We start from the raw sequence: 17,947 nt of genomic DNA, 5'->3' as shown, positions 1-17,947 counted from the left end.
GGTGGGGTTTTCTTTGCAGAGCTTCTAAAGGGCATCGACCTAGGCAGTCTGGTGGACACTGAGGTGGACCTGAAGATCGAGGACTTTAATCAGAATGTCCTTCTGATGTCCCCCCCAGCCTCTGACTCAGGGTCACAGGCTGGCTTCTCTCCTTACTCCATTGACTCTGAGCCAGGAAGCCCTCTGTTGGATGATGCAAAGGTACAGACTTTTGAAATCTTCTGATCCTTGGAATCTTTCCCATTTCCCCTAAGAAAGTAGCTGGGAGGTCACAGTTATGAGGCCAGGCTGCATGTTCAGAGGGCCTAGCCTGGAGAGAAACAGGAATTCTGTGAAATTAACCAGGTGCTGGAGAATAAAGAAAAAGAAAACTGACTCTGGGGGGAAACAGTCCCTCAGGTTTAACTGGTCCTTGCTAATAGGCCCCGTCAGAGAGTAATGAGTGCCAGATCCAGAACAGGAATGCGGAGTAGCTGTTGTGGGGGCGTTGGGAGCTGCTGAAGGCACCTCATTGCTTCACTCTGCCTTTAATGGGCCTGGCAAGACCACTTTGGGAGGCTGATCAATTCGTTTAGGATGAGGCTGCCTCTGGGTCCTCTTTTCAGAAATGATTACAATTTGCAGTCTAACAGATAACATTTTATCTACGGGCCTTTAATCGTCCAAGAAAGCCCCTGGCAATGGTAGTTTAATGGAATTACTTAAGAGAGGCTCTGAGCCTAATGATCTTCCTGGGAACCTGTAGAGACCACTGGGTTCTGTACTGTATTTTGACTTTGGCAGTTTCTGACTCTGTAAGCACAAAGTTCCCTTCTAGTGTTTGTTTTTGACTAAGCTGTTTATTGTATCACATACTTAATTTTACTAAGGATGCTCTGTTTTTGAAATATTCTTATAGATGTGATTCTGTTTGGCAACAACAGGCTGTTTGACATATAAATTGAATTAGCTCGGCTTCTGAGTCATCAGAAGAATGGTTTTAAAATATTGAAAAGAAATGACATGCTATATACACATTGGGGCACAGGGGAGATCTGGCTCCAGCCCTCCTGCTCTAAAATGGAGAGTGGGGTGGGTGTAGACAATGGTACTGTTTTAGAACAGGTAAAATATCCTTTAGATAGATTCACACTAAATATGATTTTTGATCAACTTTATTGAGGTATAATTTAAATGCAATAAAATATACCTACTTTAAATGTACAGTACCAAGAGTTTTAACATAATGTACAGTGCTATGTAACTGTCACTATAATCAAGATATAGAACATTTCCATCACCCCAAAAAGCTCTTTTGTACACCTTTGCAGGTAGTTTCCCACACCCCTCTCCAGCCTCAGACAATTACTTGATTCATCAGTTTCCTGTTACTTTAGATTCATTTTGCCTGTTCTGGAATTATACAGAAACAGAATCATACAGTGTGTTCTCTTTTGTGGTAGAGCTCTATTTTAAAAGAAAATCTCTTCTACCTTTGTTCTTTGGCACATGTACTTTTCTCAGTTAGCAAGCAGGTGAATGTGCCAATGTTTGAGCAGCAGTTAGTGAATTATAGGCCTCTCAATTCCCATCTGGCCTTAGTCCTGAGTTAATAGACTTGAATTTAAACCTCATAACCATTTCTCAATATATATATGTATTTATAAAGTGCTGTAAAAACCTATGCAGTATTTATTCCAACCTCGAGGCCTTGTTTTGAAGGTCAAAGATGAGCCGGACTCTCCTCCTGTGGCACTGGGCATGGTAGACCGCTCACGGATTCTTCTGTGTGTCCTCACCTTCCTGTGCCTCTCCTTTAACCCCCTGACTTCCCTGCTGCAGTGGGGAGGGGCTCACGACTCTGACCAGCACCCACACTCAGGCTCTGGCCGCAGTGTCCTGTCATTTGAGTCAGGTAAGTGGTGGCCCCTTACACCACCTGGGCATGGCTGGACCACTATGGCAGGAGAAGGACCCTGTGTACAAACTTCTTGGCTTGGCTACCAGGTCCCAAAGGGGTTTTATAGTGGGCCCCTACCTGCTTGCTTCTGATAGGGACTGGCATAAGTTCCGTTTTGGAAGTAACAAGGCAAGCCCAAGTTCAGTCAGAATGAGCAAAACAAATCAGGGACCCACACTACTCTAAATACCCTGGCGTGGAGGGGTGGTACCTATTTGAAGGAGGATATGGTGTTTTTTACCTGAGGTTGCAAAACCAATGCCTTAACCCTTTCAAGCTAACAAAGATTTTTGTGGCACTCAGCTCCATAATGACAAGGGCTACAGTCATTAGCCCCGTTTAGATTATAGAATTATTCACCCTTTCTTCTGAAAATACGGTAGAAGACTCGTTCCTGTGATAGTGCTGGGGTCTGTCAGGTGCCTGGCTGTTCCGCAAGGCCTTTCCTGGCAGGCTCTGCTGAGACACTCCTTCTTAGGTTCTGGGGGCTGGTTTGACTGGATGATGCCTACTCTTCTCTTATGGCTGGTAAATGGTGTGATTGTCCTGAGCGTCTTTGTGAAGCTGCTGGTCCATGGGGAGCCAGTGATCCGGCCACACTCCCGCTCCTCGGTCACCTTCTGGAGGCACCGGAAACAGGCAGACCTGGATCTCGCCAGAGTGAGTTCTGTGTCCGCCCTTCCCCATCCTCCCCTAGACTTGACCAATAATTCAGCAACTCATGTCGAAGAAAGTCCTATGATAGATACTTGTGGTAACTGAAAGGAAAAAGGGACCCTGCTGCTGAACAGTCACAGGGCAGTGGAGAGGGCGCCTCTGCATAGATAATTAATTCCAGGGACATGAGATGATCTATGTCTCTGGTATGACAGAGGAATAATAAAGTTGGGTTCTGAGGGAGGGGTTCCAGGGCTTGATCGGGGCTGCCAAGAGCAGGAAGGAAGGGCGGAGGTGGCCGAAGGACCCACCCAAAGGCATGAATAGACAGGCTATTTGGTGACTGGCAGGTTCCAGGGTATGTTAAGTGTAGGGTGTGTCACAGAGAGTTGAAGGCAAAGGCTGGTAGTGTGTCTAGGCCCAAATTGGAGAGGGCTTTCACTGGGAACTGATTTGGGGCTTTATTCCCAATTCTTTATAGAACCAGGGAAGGTTTTTGAGCAGGAAAACTAGCTGAAAGTTTTCATTTGAAATCAACAGGGAGTTTATGGAAAAAATTCTGGGGCAACTCACAGCATTGAGGAAGAGTTAAACATCCACATTTTAAGAGGAACAAGAACCAGAACACTCCTCAGCAGCAGTGAGCCATGGGCATGCCCTCCCCACCTCTGCAAGCTGCAGAGCCATTAGTGAGAATCTGATTGGCCATCCTGGATCTGTCAGCCTTGCTGGGGCTACGGGTCTCAGAATGTAGATGTGATTTTAAGAGGCCTGTTCCCTGAGCATAACATCCCAAGATGTATATCCTAGAGGCAGGTTCAGGTGTGTGTTTTATAAGCATCATTCTGGTGGCTGTGAAGGATAGGTAGAAGGGAGATGTGAAATGAATGGAACATGGAAACAAGTTAGGGTGCTCTTTTTTAAGTAGAGACAAGGTCTCACTATGTTGTCTGGCTGGTCCCAAACTCCTAGGCTCAAGTGATCCTCTCACCTTGACCTCCCAAAATGTTGGGATTATAGGCATGAGCCACCACGCCTGGCTGAGTCAGGGGGCTCTATGAAATAGGCTGACTAAGAGATGATGGCAAGGACCTGGAATTAAAAGGAAAAGTTTGAACTGAATAAATATTTGAAATGTAGTATTTGGAAGGGAAGTGATAGTGACATTGACTCAAGGGTAAGAGAGGCTCCAAAATGGAGTGGACTCCATCTAGGCCATGTTGCCTGGAAAAGCTGGAAGAGGCCTCTGTAGAGTGAGCAGTGATTGGGAGGCAGGCCATGGGGATGGAGGAGTGGCGGGGCCAGAGTATTTGAGAAGCTTGTCTGTCAGGAGAGGATTCTTAGGGAGAACTGGACTGGGGAGTCAGGAGGGGTGAGAGCCAAAGACTGGGACTTGGGAATAGCGCACCTTTGAGGGAAAGGCAGGGGAGGAGCCAGGGAACACCTGCCTCCTTTTGAATCTTCAAGTTTCAGATACTTCTGACGGAAAAGATAGAGCCACCTTAGAGACTGTTGCTCTGAGGACATCTTTTCTTTTCCCTTATCCAGTCCTGTAATGATGTGGGAAACAAAACACAGGTAGTGTACCAGCTGCCCAATAGAGGAAAATAGGATAATTTACTTTAATTTCCCAAGACTGTATAGCCTGTCTTAGCCTGTCTTATAGTCTCCAACAGTGACAGAGAGAAGGCAAGCGTTCTTCAGTGCAGTGCCAAGACTCTCCACTAGACCCTCTCAGGTTGACAAAGATTAGTTCATCTGAATCCTAGAGTAGGGTAGTTTAGCTGTGAGTTTGCCTGAAACCATGGTTCTCAAACTTCAGAAGGCATGAAGCCGGGTACTGTGGCTCACACCTGTAAATCCCAGCTACTCGGGAGGCTGAGGTGTGGGTATTGCTTGAGCCCAGGAGTTCAAGACCAGCCCGGGCAACACAGCAAAACCCCCATCTCTAAAAATGAAAAGAAAAACACTTTAGCAGACATGGCATGAGAATCACCTAGAGGGTTGCAACACCAGAGGTTCTGATTCAGTAGCCCTGGGGTAAGGTCCAAGTGCTCGCATTTCTAACAAGCTCCTAAGAGCTGATGCTACTGGCCTCTGGGGGCCGCACTTTGAGACCCTGAAAGCCTAAAGGATCATGCAGTTCATCTAAATCTGTGTCACCTGTCTCATGTCTAAAAGATACTGCTGGCTGGGCGCGGTGGCTCACACCTGTAATCCCAACACTTTGGAAGGCTAAGGCAGGTAGATCACTTGAGATCAGGAGTTCGAGACCAGCCTGACCAACATGGTGAAATCCCGTCTCTACTAAAAATACAAAAAAATAAAAAATAAATAAAGTGCTACTCTGAGGGAACTCTGACCAGCATTTGCTCAAAGAAAGAACACAGTACAATCTCAATCGAGTAAAAAGCCTGGAAGGAAATACCTCAGAATGTCAGCAGGGCTTCTTCCTGGGGAATGAGATTATAGGTGGTTTTATTTTACTTTCTTGTAGCTTTCTGAAGTTTCCCTTGTTTTTATGAGTATGCACTAATTCCTCTGATAATGGGGAGTGAAGGGAGTAGAAGTCTATATCAAAACAAAAAGCCAGAGCAAGGCCAGTGACCGTTAACACCTCTTGATACTTCGTAGGGAGATTTTGCAGCTGCTGCCGCCAACCTACAAACCTGCCTGGCAGTTTTGGGCCGAGCACTGCCCACCTCCCGCCTGGACCTGGCCTGCAGCCTCTCCTGGAACGTGATCCGCTACAGCCTGCAGAAGCTACGCCTGGTGCGCTGGCTGCTCAAGAAAGTCTTCCAGTGCCGGCGGGCCACGCCAGCCACTGAGGCAGGCTTTGAAGACGAAGCTAAGACCAGCGCCCGGGATGCGGCTCTGGCCTATCACCGGCTGCACCAGCTGCACATCACAGGTGACGGGGCGGCTGCTGCTGCCTGGCTTGCTGCAAGGCATATCATGCTACCTCTCCTCCTTAGCTTGATTTGCCAGTTCTGCACCCTAGCTGAAGTCCTTTTAATGCTGCTCTTTTAGAGTGGCTAGACCAAGCTTCTACCTGTTTCCACAGCTTTTAAGGATGGCTCTTTGCTTTAGCTCATCAGTTCTCGGATGCACATGTTTTCACAGTAACATCACTATACTCAGGATGTGTCCTATAAACAGTGGCACATTGTAGATAAGTGGCAGTGTTTTTCTTTAGTGATACTTAAATTAATGGTGAGATTTAAAATTGCTGACATCTTAGAGTCAATGAAATATGATCATTTATTTCATTCATTAAGCTCCTGCTATAATAGAAAGGCAGAGAGGTCAGCAATGAATGACAGTTCAGTGTGAGTATGTTAGACTTTAGCAGAAGGAACATGTTTTCGTTGGGAGGGAGTGGGTACCTGTTTGGAGGGTTTCAAGAAAGGCTTCTAGGGAAGTAAGAGTCTTGGCTTTGCATGGAAGAATGCATAGAGGTCACCAGCTCTGCAGGATATGAGCCTTCTGGGCAGAGGGATGTTCCCAAGGAGGAGCCCCACCTGGGATGGCTCTTGGGAATAAGTCTTCAGTGGTCCTAGAGGGAGCCAGGGCACAAAGGCAGTGCTCGGACCATGAAGGATTTGGATGCCAGGCTGGGGATCTTGTAGTGTATCAGTAGGATTCAGTGAAGAGCATTAGGAAAATAGTGATATGATCAGGTTTGTGTTTCTCAAGTTTAGAAGAGTCAGGCTGGGCATGGTAGCTGGCTCATGCCTGTAGTCCCAGCACTTTGGGAGGCCAAGGCGGGTGGATCACCTGAGGTCAGGGGTTCGAGACCAGCCTGGCCAACATGGCAAAACCCTGTCTCTACTAAAAATACAAAAATTAGCCCAAGTGTGGTGGCACGTGCCTATAATCCCAGTTACTTGGGAGGCTAAGGCAAGAGAATCACTTGAACCCAAGAGGTGGAGGTTGTAGTGAGCCAAGATGGCACTACTGCATTCTAGCCTGGGCAGCAAGAGCAAAATTCCATCTCAAAAAGAAAGAAAAGGATAAAGACTGGCACAGCAGAAAAGGATAAAGACTAGCACAGCAGTTCACGTCTGTAATCCTAGAACTTTGGGAGGTCAAGGAAGGAAGGTCGCTTGAGCCCAGGAGTTTCCCACCAGCCTGGAAAACACAGGGATACTGCATCTCTACAAAAAAATTCAAAAAATTAGCTGGTCTTTGTGGTGTGCACCTGTGGTTCCAGCTACTTGAGAGGCCAAGGTGGGAGGATCACTTGAGCCTGGGAGGTAGGTCGAGGCTGCAGTGAGCTGTGATCGTGCCACTGCACATGCACACAGAGATGAACAGATAGAGGACGGGGAGTCAGGGGCAGAGGCTGCGTAAGAGGAGCAGTTTGGAGAGGTCTGAGGAGACACTGAGAGGCTGAGTGTTGGAGGAGCAAGGGCAGAGTTGAGGAGGGGAGATCGTTGCTGGGACACGCAGTAAGATGAGGGCCAGGAATAACAGTAGGATGTGGTAACTGGAAGGTGTTAGATGCCCTGGTAGCAGCAAGGAGCGTCAGCCAAAAGTGGAACAGAGCCAGGCCAGTGATGCAGGAGTGACCAGGAAATGAGACAGCGGGGTCAGTGTGCAACTTTAATATGTGGGCTCATGGTAGAATTTTAGCAGAAGGTCCTTATCTGCAAATTCGCTCCGCTGTTATCTTGTCTGTTCCTCAGTGTGCCCTTGGGACAGAATAAGCCCATACTCAGGTCTCTGATCAGGCTGTGTCCTTGTTGCTGCCAAGTTCTGGAGAATTCCAACTGAGAAGCTTTACATCACTCATTCCCTCCATACTCATTGGCATTCCCTGTGTGAGACACTGAGAGGACAGAGGTAACTACAGTATGGTTGCCACACTGCCCTCTCCCCTCCCTCCCTGTGACGGTAAAAGCCCAGTGTCTCCTGTAGGAGGAACACCTGAGGCCAGTACAGAATGGAGTGTGGAGGCTGAGATCTCCCTATGCTGATAAAGAGACAGGGAGGCAAAGCAGCCCAGGAGAGGGAACACAGGGCTGGATGAGCATGGGAAGCCTGGCTTTGCCACTGTCTACACCTTGACATGGGCACTTCCTGTGGCCGCCCCTGAGGCAAGGAGACTGCTTGCCCTTGTAGCAAGGACCAAAGCTGGCAACAGTATGAAAGCCTCAGGAGAGCTGTGATGGGCCCTTGTGCCTGTGCAAGGATACTTTGTCCCCTGATTAGGGGATCAGCCCCCGATGGGCCACTGTGCACCTCTCATTGGGGAGGGTGTGGTAAGCCTTCCTGGCCTCCCACCCACTAACCCAACATGTGTTCAGCTGTCCTTGCTCAGTTTATGTCACTTCCCCCCTGAAATGGGTGTGTGCTTGTGTATTGTGAAGGTGGGTTCTTTTTTTTGGCTTTTTTGGGGGACAGAGTCTCGCTCTGTTGCCTAGGCTGGAGTGCAATGGTGTGATCTCAGCTCACTGCAACCTCCGTGTCCCAGGCTCAAGCAGTTCTGCCTCAGCCTTCTAAGTAGCTGCAATTACAGGTGTGCGCCACCACGTCCAGCTAATTTTTTCTATTTTTAGTAGAGATGGGGTTTCACTGTGTTTGCCAGGCTGGTCTCGAACTCCTGGCCTCAAGTGATCCGCCAGACTTGGTCTCCCAAAGTGCTGGGATTATAGGTGTGAGCCACTGACACCCAGCCACATTGTGAAGGTTTTTTAATGAAAATAAATTCAAATCAGTTTGTCCAAAAAAAAAATGTCATTACCTCTGTTGAATGTTTGGAAACATAGAGTGGGGCTGTGCTCTGACACTGTTTTGGGAAATGCTGCCCTGTGCGCCTCTGAGTCCTGTACAACAACCTGCAATCGTGGCGGCTCTGGGTGCGATAGAACCGGGTGCCATGTTCCCAGCTACCCTGCGAGGTAGACAGGAACACACAGCCAGAACATCACAGAGCCTGGCATCCCATCCTGTGATCAGGCCTATCTGATCACAGAGTTCACCTCGTTTCTCCCCTGGTTCCTCTCTTACTTTGATTGTGCTGGAGAGAGCAGGAAAAAGTTTGGTTTTGGGGTTCCATCAATGATAATGTCTGTTTCCGCCCACCCTAGGGAAGCTTCCTGCAGGATCTGCCTGTTCTGATGTACACATGGCATTGTGTGCCGTAAACCTGGCTGAATGTGCAGAGGAGAAAATCCCACCGAACACACTGGTTGAGATCCATCTGACTGCTGCCATGGGGCTCAAGACCCGGTGTGGAGGCAAGCTGGGCTTCCTGGCCGTGAGTACCCTTCAGTTCCCTTCTGTAAACCTCCCCTGAGCACTTACCTAACCAGGAGTTAAGATGCAAAAGCAGTTATGAGCCCCCTTCCCGCTGAGATGCTGCCCACCTAGAGGGGTAGGCATTCATTCAGTTGCTCATTTCACCAGGACTTCCAGCAACCGATAAAACAGACCAAAATTCCTCCCCTTGTGGCCTTAATACCATAAGCCTTGTAAGCAGGACATTTTGGTCTCCTGAGGTAATATGAAGGTAATATGAGGTAATAAGAAGATTGGTTCACTAGTAGCAGAGCTACTGTATTTGGGGGTTAATATGCAACTTTTCTGCTCTTGCAGTGGTCATAAAAATTCTTAGAATCCCCTGGTTACGTCTCCTGGTTCTTTTATTTACTCAGAAGGTATTTATTGGGCATCTTGTGTCCATCACAGCACTGTGAGTCCAGATATAAAAGCCAGTGCCTTTGCCAAGCTACAGAGTTCAAGAAAAGAAATGGAAAGAATAAAAGTTAAAGAAAAACCTCTGCCTGTCCACAAGGAGCTCAGGTCAGACCCAGGGCAGGGATTGTGGTTATCAAGCACCTCCCATATGCCTGGCTAGGAGCCAGCCTTGGGAACTCTCAAATGGGTAATTCCCAGTCCTTGTTATCAGCTAGTTCACAACATGCTGACCTCAGGCTTTCTCTTACTTTAGCAGAAACAGGTACGTTTTACTTTGTGTCCCACTGTGGGTAGACTGCTGAATACATCAGGTATGTTCAAGCATTACCACATCTCTTATTTGTTTCTGTATCTCAGTAACGGCAGAGATGAGCTGAGAATGAACCAGAGCATTCCCTGTAGTGACACTGATATGTTTCCTGAGGAACGTCACAATAGTCTACGGGACAAAGGGCGCAGGGAAGCCCAGTGTACTTTTTATGTCTTACCTCTGTTTCTGGTGACCACAGATAAGAAATTCATCCCTTGATTCACTCATTCAGCAAACATGACTGAGCACCCTCTCTAAGCAGGACATTTGCCTTGTCCTCAGGGAGCATACATTTTGGCAAGGAACCTAGACAGCAACCCTTCTTGAGCTTGACATTGATCTTCTCATGAGGAGGACTGGGCTCCAGGTGGGGAAAGAACACCATCCTCACTTGTGGGCTAGACGACCTGGGAGTCCACAGACACTGAAGACGCATCATTTTTCCTATTCATTTCAACCTTCCCTTAACAATTCTTCCTGGGACCAGGTCTTCACGACAGTGAGCTAGGGTGAGCTCCTGAGCTGGTCTTGGGGGAAGTCAGGGTGGGCTTTCTGGGAAAGGTGAATCTAGGCTGAGAGCAGGAGGCATTGATGAGGTCTCTCTTCTTTTTGGTTTATTGAAGTGCTCTGGGCTGATGTCATTACATTTGTAACTTCCATGCCCTCCAAAAATGTTTTGAAGACATTGATTTTATCAAAATACAACATACGTGCAGAAAAATGCACACATTTTAACTTACGGCTTGAAGTGAAGTCACCCATGCAACACCCACCCAATCAAGAAATAGAACATTCCCAGTACTCACAGAAGCCTTCTTAAGGCCCTCCCTGCTCTTCCTGCCCCCAACCAAGGTAACCACTTTTCTGAATTCTGTCACTGGAGTTTAATCTGCCTATTGTTCGTCATTTCAGTAAACTTATCAAAGTACATGCTTAGAAGTCTGGCTGGGAAGGCCAGGCATGGTGGCTCACGCCTGTAATCCTAGCTCTTTGGGAGGCCGAGGCGAGCAGATCACCTGAGGTCAGGAGTTCGAGACCAGCCTGATCAATATGATGAAAGCCTGTCTCTACTAAAAATACAAAAATTAGCCGGGCGTGGTGGTGCATGCCTGTAATTCCAGCTACTCGGGAGGCTGAGGCAGGAGAATCGCTTGAACCCTGGAGGTGGAGGTTGTGTTGAGTGGAGATTGTGCCATTGCACTCCAGCCTGGGCAGCAGAATGAGACTCCATCTCAAATACATGGCCAGGCGCGGTGGCTCAAGCCTGTAATCCCAGCACTTTGGGAGGCTGAGACGGGCGGATCACGAGGTCAGAAGATCAAGACCATCCTGGCTAACACGGTGAAACTCCATCTCTACTAAAAAATACAAAAAGCTAGCCGGGCGAGGTGGCGGGCGCCTGTAGTCCCAGCTGCTCGGGAGGCTGAGGCAGGAGAATGGCGTAAACCCAGGAGGCAGAGCTTGCAGTGAGCTGAGATCGCGCCACTGCACTCCAGCCTGGGCGACAGAGCGAGACTCCATCTCAAAAAATAAATAAATAAATAAATACATACATACATACATACATACAAACAAAAATTAGCCGGACATGGTGGTGCACACCTGTAATCCCAGCTACTTGGGAGGCTGAGGCAGGACAGTCGCCTGAACCTGGGAAGCGGAGGTTGTAGTGAGCCAAGATTGCACCACTGCACTCCAGCCTGGGTGACAGAGTGAGAGAGACTCCGTCTCAAGAAGAAAAAAAGATTACAATGTGCATGTCAAAAAGTATACAAATCATAAATACACAGTTCAGTGACTTCACAGAGTAAACACACCCGTGTAGCCAGCAGACAGTTCAAAGTACAGATCCAAGACCTCAGAAACTTCTCTTGGGCCCTTTGCAGTCACTAACCTGCTCCTTCCCCCAAGCTTTCCAGCCTTCCAAGGGTAACCACCATCCTAGTCACCTCAGATATTTTGCCTCTGTTTAAACTATATTAATAGAAGGAGAGTCTTGCAGTATACACTGTTTTGTGTCTGACTTCTTTTGATCAATATCATGTGTAAGAATCATTTATGTTGTCATGTAGAATTATAGATTGTTCGTTCTCATACTTTATAGTGTTCCATTGTATGACTAGATTATTGCAGATGAACTTTTTAGTTGCTTTCTAGCTTTGGTTATTATGAAGGGTGCTGCTGTGAACCTCCTTGTACACACATCTTTCAGGAAACGTGACTGCATTTTTAGGAATGTCATTGCTGGGTCAGAGGTTGTGCGTATTTCCAGATTGTTGGCCATTCTCCACTCCATCAGCAGTGAACAAGAGTTCCAGTTCTACATCCTTACCAAAGACATATAATGTCAATTTTTTAAGCCCTTCTAGTGTATCTCATTGTAGTTTTCATTTGCATTTCCCAGGTGATTAATGAGATTGAGCGCCTCTCCTTATATTTACTGGCAATTTGGATAGTCTTTTTTGTGACATTCAATTCACAATTCTTACCTCTTTTTCATTTGGAGTGTCTGTCATCTTATTGATTAGAGGAATTCTGTATTCTGGAGATGGCCCCTTTATTGGATATATGCTTTTCAGATGCCTTCTCCCACTGTATGGTTTGCCTGTTCTCTCTTAATGGTATCTAGTGATAGCACAAGCTCTTAATTTCAGTGAAATCCAGATGATTAGTCTTTTCCTTTACAGTTAGACATTTTAAGTCCTGTAAATCTTTGTTCTACCTCAAACTCATGAAGATATTCTATGTTGTGTGCTAGAAGCTTTATTTTTTACTCTTTACACACAGGTACCTAATCCACCTGGAATTAATTTTTATATGAGTTGGAGGTAAGAGTGCAAGATCTGTATTTCTCCATAAGGATATCTACCTGACTCAGAACCTGTTATTTTATAAACTGTCCTTCTCCTGCTGCACCACGTGGCACCTTTTTTTTTCATAAATCAAGGATCCATGTACAGCGGGGTCTGCCTCCAGATCTGCTAGTCTGTTCTACTGCACCACCACCACCCAACCCTAACGGCTGAGTTTCCTCTTATGTCTTGATGTCTGGAAGTGTTGGTCTTCCAGATTTAGTGACTAACAATGAGAATCTTGGGTATTTCTTTGTAGCTTCTTCATTCTACAGAGGTACTTGGTGCTGCTGATGGACATTTGGGTGGTTTCCAGTATTTGCCATTATAAACAGTGCTGTAGGGAACATTTCTGTCCATTGTCTTCATGCACCTCTATAAGAGCTTCCTCAGACCAAATCTGTAGAGATGGTGATGCTGTGTGAAAGCATATAAATATTTGAAACTTAATAGTATTACCAAATTTGTATATTCAGTAAGATGGAAAAAGGAGAAGAACTGTCATCTTTAAAGTCATTGTTCTTCTCTGTTTACTTCTCTTGAGAGAGAATAAAGAGACTCAGACAGTATTTTCTTATAAAGGAAGAAGCTTTGAATTTGGTGAGATATATTTAGCTACAAATGAGCCAAGTGTTGGGGGCAAGTGCAGGGCTGGCCTCTGTGAAAATGGTTTAGACTAGAGGTTCCCAAACTTGCTCGACTCACTATGTCTCAGTAAATTTTTCATGGTGTCCCTTAGCCAAAAGAAATACCTAACAGTTTTTTCGTTTGTTGAGACAGTGTCTTACTCTGTTGCCCAGGCTGGAGTGCAGTGGTGTAACCACGGCTCACTGTAGCCTCAACCTCTCTGGGCTCAAGTGATCATCCCACCTCACCCTCCCAAGTAGCTGGGACTGCAGGTGCGCACCACCACACCCAGCTAATTTTTGTAATTTTTGTAGCCAGGGTTTTGCTATGTTGCTCAGGCTGGTCTCGAACTCCTGGGCTTAAGCGATTTGCCCACCTCAGCCTTCCAAAGTGCTGGGATTATAGGCACCACCGCACCTGGCCTCTGTTAAGTAGTTAAGTTTGAACATCCTAATAGGTATTTAAATTGTCTTAACAGCTTAGTGGTCATGTGAAAAAATCATATGTGAAGTTGAAAGAAGAAATAATATTGTTTGCTAGGAGTGGTAGCACACACCTGTAGTCCCAGCTCCTCAGGAGACTGAGGCAGGAGGATCTGTTGAAGCCACAAGTTTGAGGCTGCAGTTAGCTATGGTCACACCTGTGAATAGAGCCACTTCACTCCAACCTGGGCAACATAGTGAGACCATGTCTCTACTTAAAAAAAAAAGAAAAGAAAAGAGGCTGGGCGCAGTGGCTCACGCCTGTTATCCCAGCATTTTGGGACGCCGAGGCAGGTGGATCACCTAAGGTCAGGAGTTTGAGACCAGCCTGGCCAACATGGTAAAACCCCGTCTCTACTAAAAATACAAAAATTATCCAGGCGTGGTAGCACTCACCTATAATCCCAGCTACTCGGAGGCTGAGACAGAATTGCTTGAACCCAGGAGGCAGAGGTTGCAGTGAGCTGAGATTGTGCCACTGCACTCCAGCCTGGGTGACAGAGCAAGACTCTGTCTCAAAAGAAAAAAAGAGAGAGAATATTTTAGATTCTTAATAATTTCTTAGAAATCATAGTTATTAAGAATCGAAAATATTCTTTTTTTTTTTTTTTTTTCTAATAGAGATACAGTCTCACTCTTGCCCAGGCTGGAGTGGATGGAGTGGAATGGCTATTCACAAGCTTGGTCTCACTATGTTTCTTACCAATACGTGAACCTGTCAAGCACTGCACACCTTCTCAAGCTTTGGAATCAGACTAGCAACCACCACTCTCTCTCTTTTCCACACTGATTTCCACACAGTACTATGACAGATACGACACCTCCAAAGGAAGCTAGTGTGATCTCAATGCTGAGGCTGCAGGCTCTCCCCATCTAGTCACTTTATAAGTGCCCAGCTGATGTTGAGCATCACTGTTTTCCTCGAAAGTTTAAAATAGCCTGTTCTGCCCCTAATCACTTGCTGTGGCACCTCAGACTGCCTTGGCACATGATTTGAGAGCCATGGGGTTAGACCGATGTTGGGGGACACAACCTGGGGCTGGGACTGGCCCAGGGGTACTGAGTGACTCTCAGGATCTAAACAGTTGTGTGGTTCTTGCCACAGCCTCTTTCACATCAGGTAATTAGCAGATGAGTTACAGGGGGGGCTGCTAGGCCCCAGCTGGGGAGGATTCTGGTGTCTATAAAATTTAGGAAAACTTAAAAAAAATTTTTTTTTTTTTTAGACCAGGCATGGTGGCTTGTGCCTGTAATCCCAGCACTTCGGGAGGCTGAGGTAGGAGGATCACTTGAGCTCAGGAGTTCAAGACCAGCCTGGGCAACATGGTGAAATCCCATCTCTACCAAAAATACAAAACTTAGCCTGGCATGGTGGCAGGCCCGGTTTTTTTTTTGTGTGGCATGTGGTCCAAGCTACTCAGGAGACCAAGGTGGGAAGATTGCTTGAGCCCGGGAGGTCGAGACTGCAATGAGCTGTGATTGTGCCACTGCCCTCTAGCCTGGGTGACAGAGCAAGACCCTCTCTCAAAAAAGAAAAAAGGAAAATTGCTACGGGACTATAATGCCAAGAAAATTAAGAGTAACAAAAGCTGTTATCTCAATTTCCCTTATAGAAGCCATACTGTAGATGACTGTATCCCAGGATTTCTTTTTTTTTTTTTTTTTTTTTTTTTGAGACGGAGTCTAGCTCGGTCGCCCAGGCTGGAGTGCAGTGGCCAGATCTCAGCTCACTGCAAGCTCCACCTCCCGGGTTTACGCCATTCCTCTGCCTCAGCCTCCCGAGTAGCTGGGACTACAGGCGCCTGCCACCTCGCCCAGCTAGTTTTTTGTATTTTTTAGTAGAGACGGGGTTTCACCGTGTTAGCCAGGATGGTCTCGATCTCCTGACCTTGTGATCCGCCCGTCTCGGCCTCCCAAAGTGCTGGGATTACAGGCTTGAGCCACCGCGCCCGGCCTGGATTTCTATTTCTTATTAGTTCAAACCACCAAACTCAAGCTCCCCTGCCCTCAACTGAAATTTGTTATTAATACAACTAAAAGTTTTTTTTGTTTTTTTTGGAGACAGAGTCTCACTCTTGTCACCTAGGCTGGAGTGCAATGGCATAATCTCAGCTCACTGCATCTCCGCCTCCCAGGTTCAAGCAATTCTCCTGCCTCAGTCTCCCGAGTAGCTGGGATTACAGGTGCCTGCTACCATACCTGGCTAATTTTGTATTTTTAGTAGAGACAGGGTTTCACCATGTTGGCCAGACTGGTCTCAAACTCTTGACTTCAGGTGATCCACCTGCCTTGGCCTCCCAATGTGCTGGGATTGCAGGCGTGAGCCACCGCACCCGGCCTGTTTTAAGAATTAAGCTTTGCCGGGCGCGGTGGCTCAAGCCTGTAATCCCAGCACTTTGGGAGGCCGAGACGGGCGGATCACGAGGTCAGGAGATTGAGACCATCCTGGCTAACACGGTGAAACCCCGTCTCTACTAAAAATACAAGAAAATTAGCCAGGCACCGTGGCGGGCGCCTGTAGTCCCAGCTACTCAGGAGGCTGAGGCAGGAGAATGGCGTGAACCCGGGGGGGCGGAGCTTGCAGTGATCCGAGATCGCGCCACTGCACTCCAGCCTGGGGCACAGAGCAAGACTCTGTCTCAAAAAAAAAAAAAAGAATTAAGCTTGGTGGCTGGGCGTGGTGGCTCAAGCCTGTAATCCCAGCACTTTGGGAGGCCGAGGCAGGTGGATCACGAGGTCAGGAGATTGAGACCACCCTGGCTAACACGGTGAAACCCCGTTTCTACTAAAAATACAAAAAATTAGCTGGGCGTGGTGGCGGGCGCCTGTAGTCCCAGCTGCTCGGGAGGCTGAGGCAGGAGAATGGCGTGAACCCGGGAGGCGGAGCTTGCAGTGAGCCCAGATTGCGCCACCGCACTCCAGCCTGGGCAACAAAGCGAGACTCCGTCTCAAAAAAAAAAAAAGATAATTAAGCTTGGCTGGGTGCAGTGGTTCATGCCTGTAATTCCAACACTTTGGGAGGCTGAGGTGGGCTGATCGCTTGAGCCTAGGAGTTGGAGGCTAGCCTGGGAAACATAGTAAAAACCCATTTCTACAAAAAAATACAAAAAAAATTAGCCAGGCATGGTGGCATATGCCTGTAGTCCCAGCTACTTGGGAGGCTAAGGTGGGGATCATCTGATCCCAGAGATTGAGGCTGCAGTGAGCCATGATCGCCCACTTGCACTCCAGCCCAGGTTATAAAGTGAGACCCTGTCACCAAAAAAAAAAAAGGGCCAGGCGTGGTGGCTCACGCCTGTAATCCCAGCACTTTGGGAGGCTGAGGCAGGTGGATCACGAGATCAGGAGTTCAAGACCAGCCTGGCCAAATAGTGAAACCCTGTTTCTACTAAAAATAAAAAAATTAGCTGGGCGCGGTGGCAGGCACCTGTAATCTCAGCTACTTGGGAGGCTGAGGCAGAATTGCTAGAACCCGGGAGGCAGAGGTTGCAGTGAGCCGAGATCGCACCACTGCACTCCAGCCTGGGTGACAGAGCAAGACTGTGTCTTTAAAAAAAAAAAAAAGAGTTAAGCTTAAAATACATTTTAACTTAGCAATTTCCACATTGGCCTTTCTGGTTCCTCTTGCCATATGACCTGGACTAGGCTTTGCTTCTGCTTATAACATCTGGGCCCTTGTGAGGGACCAGTGGTCCTCAGTTTCTTCTGGAGCAACCACCAGGCTCCCTTGCTAATTGGACACGTGGAATTGGCTGTTCTTGGAAAGAGAGTTAGAGTCAACCATTCAAGTGTTCTGGGACCTCGGAAGCCCTGGAATCTCGCCACCAGCCCCCAGCCTCCCTCCCTGCTCAGCTCCTCAACTGCTATTCTCCCACCATTGCAGTTATCAGCTCAGATTCAGTGAGTGCTTTGTGGAAGGTTGGCGGAGGGTCACAAGGTTCCTCTACATTTGTTCTCCAACATCCAGTATCAACACTGGTTAGCAAAGAGGAGGAAGGACTATGGTGCCACTGGTCCCATGATTAGAAATGTAAGTGAAACACCCCACCTCATCTCATAAGCTGCCTTGAGATTATGAGTATGTGTCTATAGAGCAGGTTGCTTTTTCTCAGATTCAGGCAGTGTCTCCAGGTTCCCCCTGGAGAGAGATGGTCTTCTCTGTCTGTGTCCTTGAGTGGCACTCCGACAGTGCTATTTCTGACCCTGGCATTCAAGTCTTCTGAAGCCGTTACATTCGCTGATGGCTACTTAGAGCCCAGTAAAGGTCAGAACCATCAGACTGAACCAGACCATGAAACAGCTCTGCTCTGTGGGGGCAAGGGCTGGGGTGTGGAAGCGACGTCTGCGGGCCTTGGCCTGGCAGCTCTGCCCCTGGGCT

At 47.5% G+C, this 17,947-nt stretch overlaps 1 protein-coding gene and 1 long non-coding RNA gene across 14 annotated transcripts in view; both read left to right on the top strand.

Moving 5' to 3' along the window:
• The window catches only part of SREBF2 (sterol regulatory element binding transcription factor 2), a 79,528-nt gene that overhangs the window by 45,618 nt on the left and 15,963 nt on the right, over positions 1 to 17,947 (top strand). For all 13 annotated transcript variants that reach the window (XR_013398944.1, XR_013398945.1, XR_013398943.1 and 10 more), the window contains exons 7-11: positions 20 to 201; positions 1,702 to 1,894; positions 2,418 to 2,599; positions 5,231 to 5,507; positions 8,689 to 8,858. Coding sequence is in view for 6 of the 13 variants with exons in the window: in XM_015150475.3 (XP_015005961.3) it covers positions 20 to 201; positions 1,702 to 1,894; positions 2,418 to 2,599; positions 5,231 to 5,507; positions 8,689 to 8,858 (1,004 nt within the window). In the remaining 7 variants the exon portion in view is untranslated. The remainder of the gene's footprint in view (positions 1 to 19; positions 202 to 1,701; positions 1,895 to 2,417; positions 2,600 to 5,230; positions 5,508 to 8,688; positions 8,859 to 17,947) is intronic.
• On the top strand, positions 11,071 to 17,133 carry LOC144331637 (uncharacterized). The gene is made up of 3 exons (XR_013398977.1): positions 11,071 to 11,271; positions 13,261 to 13,863; positions 16,294 to 17,133. It is a non-coding gene; the product is annotated as an uncharacterized LOC144331637 (long non-coding RNA).

The sequence above is a fragment of the Macaca mulatta genome, chromosome 10, assembly GCF_049350105.2.
Source record: "Macaca mulatta isolate MMU2019108-1 chromosome 10, T2T-MMU8v2.0, whole genome shotgun sequence".
NCBI lineage: Eukaryota > Metazoa > Chordata > Mammalia > Primates > Cercopithecidae > Macaca > Macaca mulatta.
The sequence above is the reverse complement of the archived record's forward strand: the minus strand, read 5'-3'. Positions and strand labels throughout refer to the sequence as shown.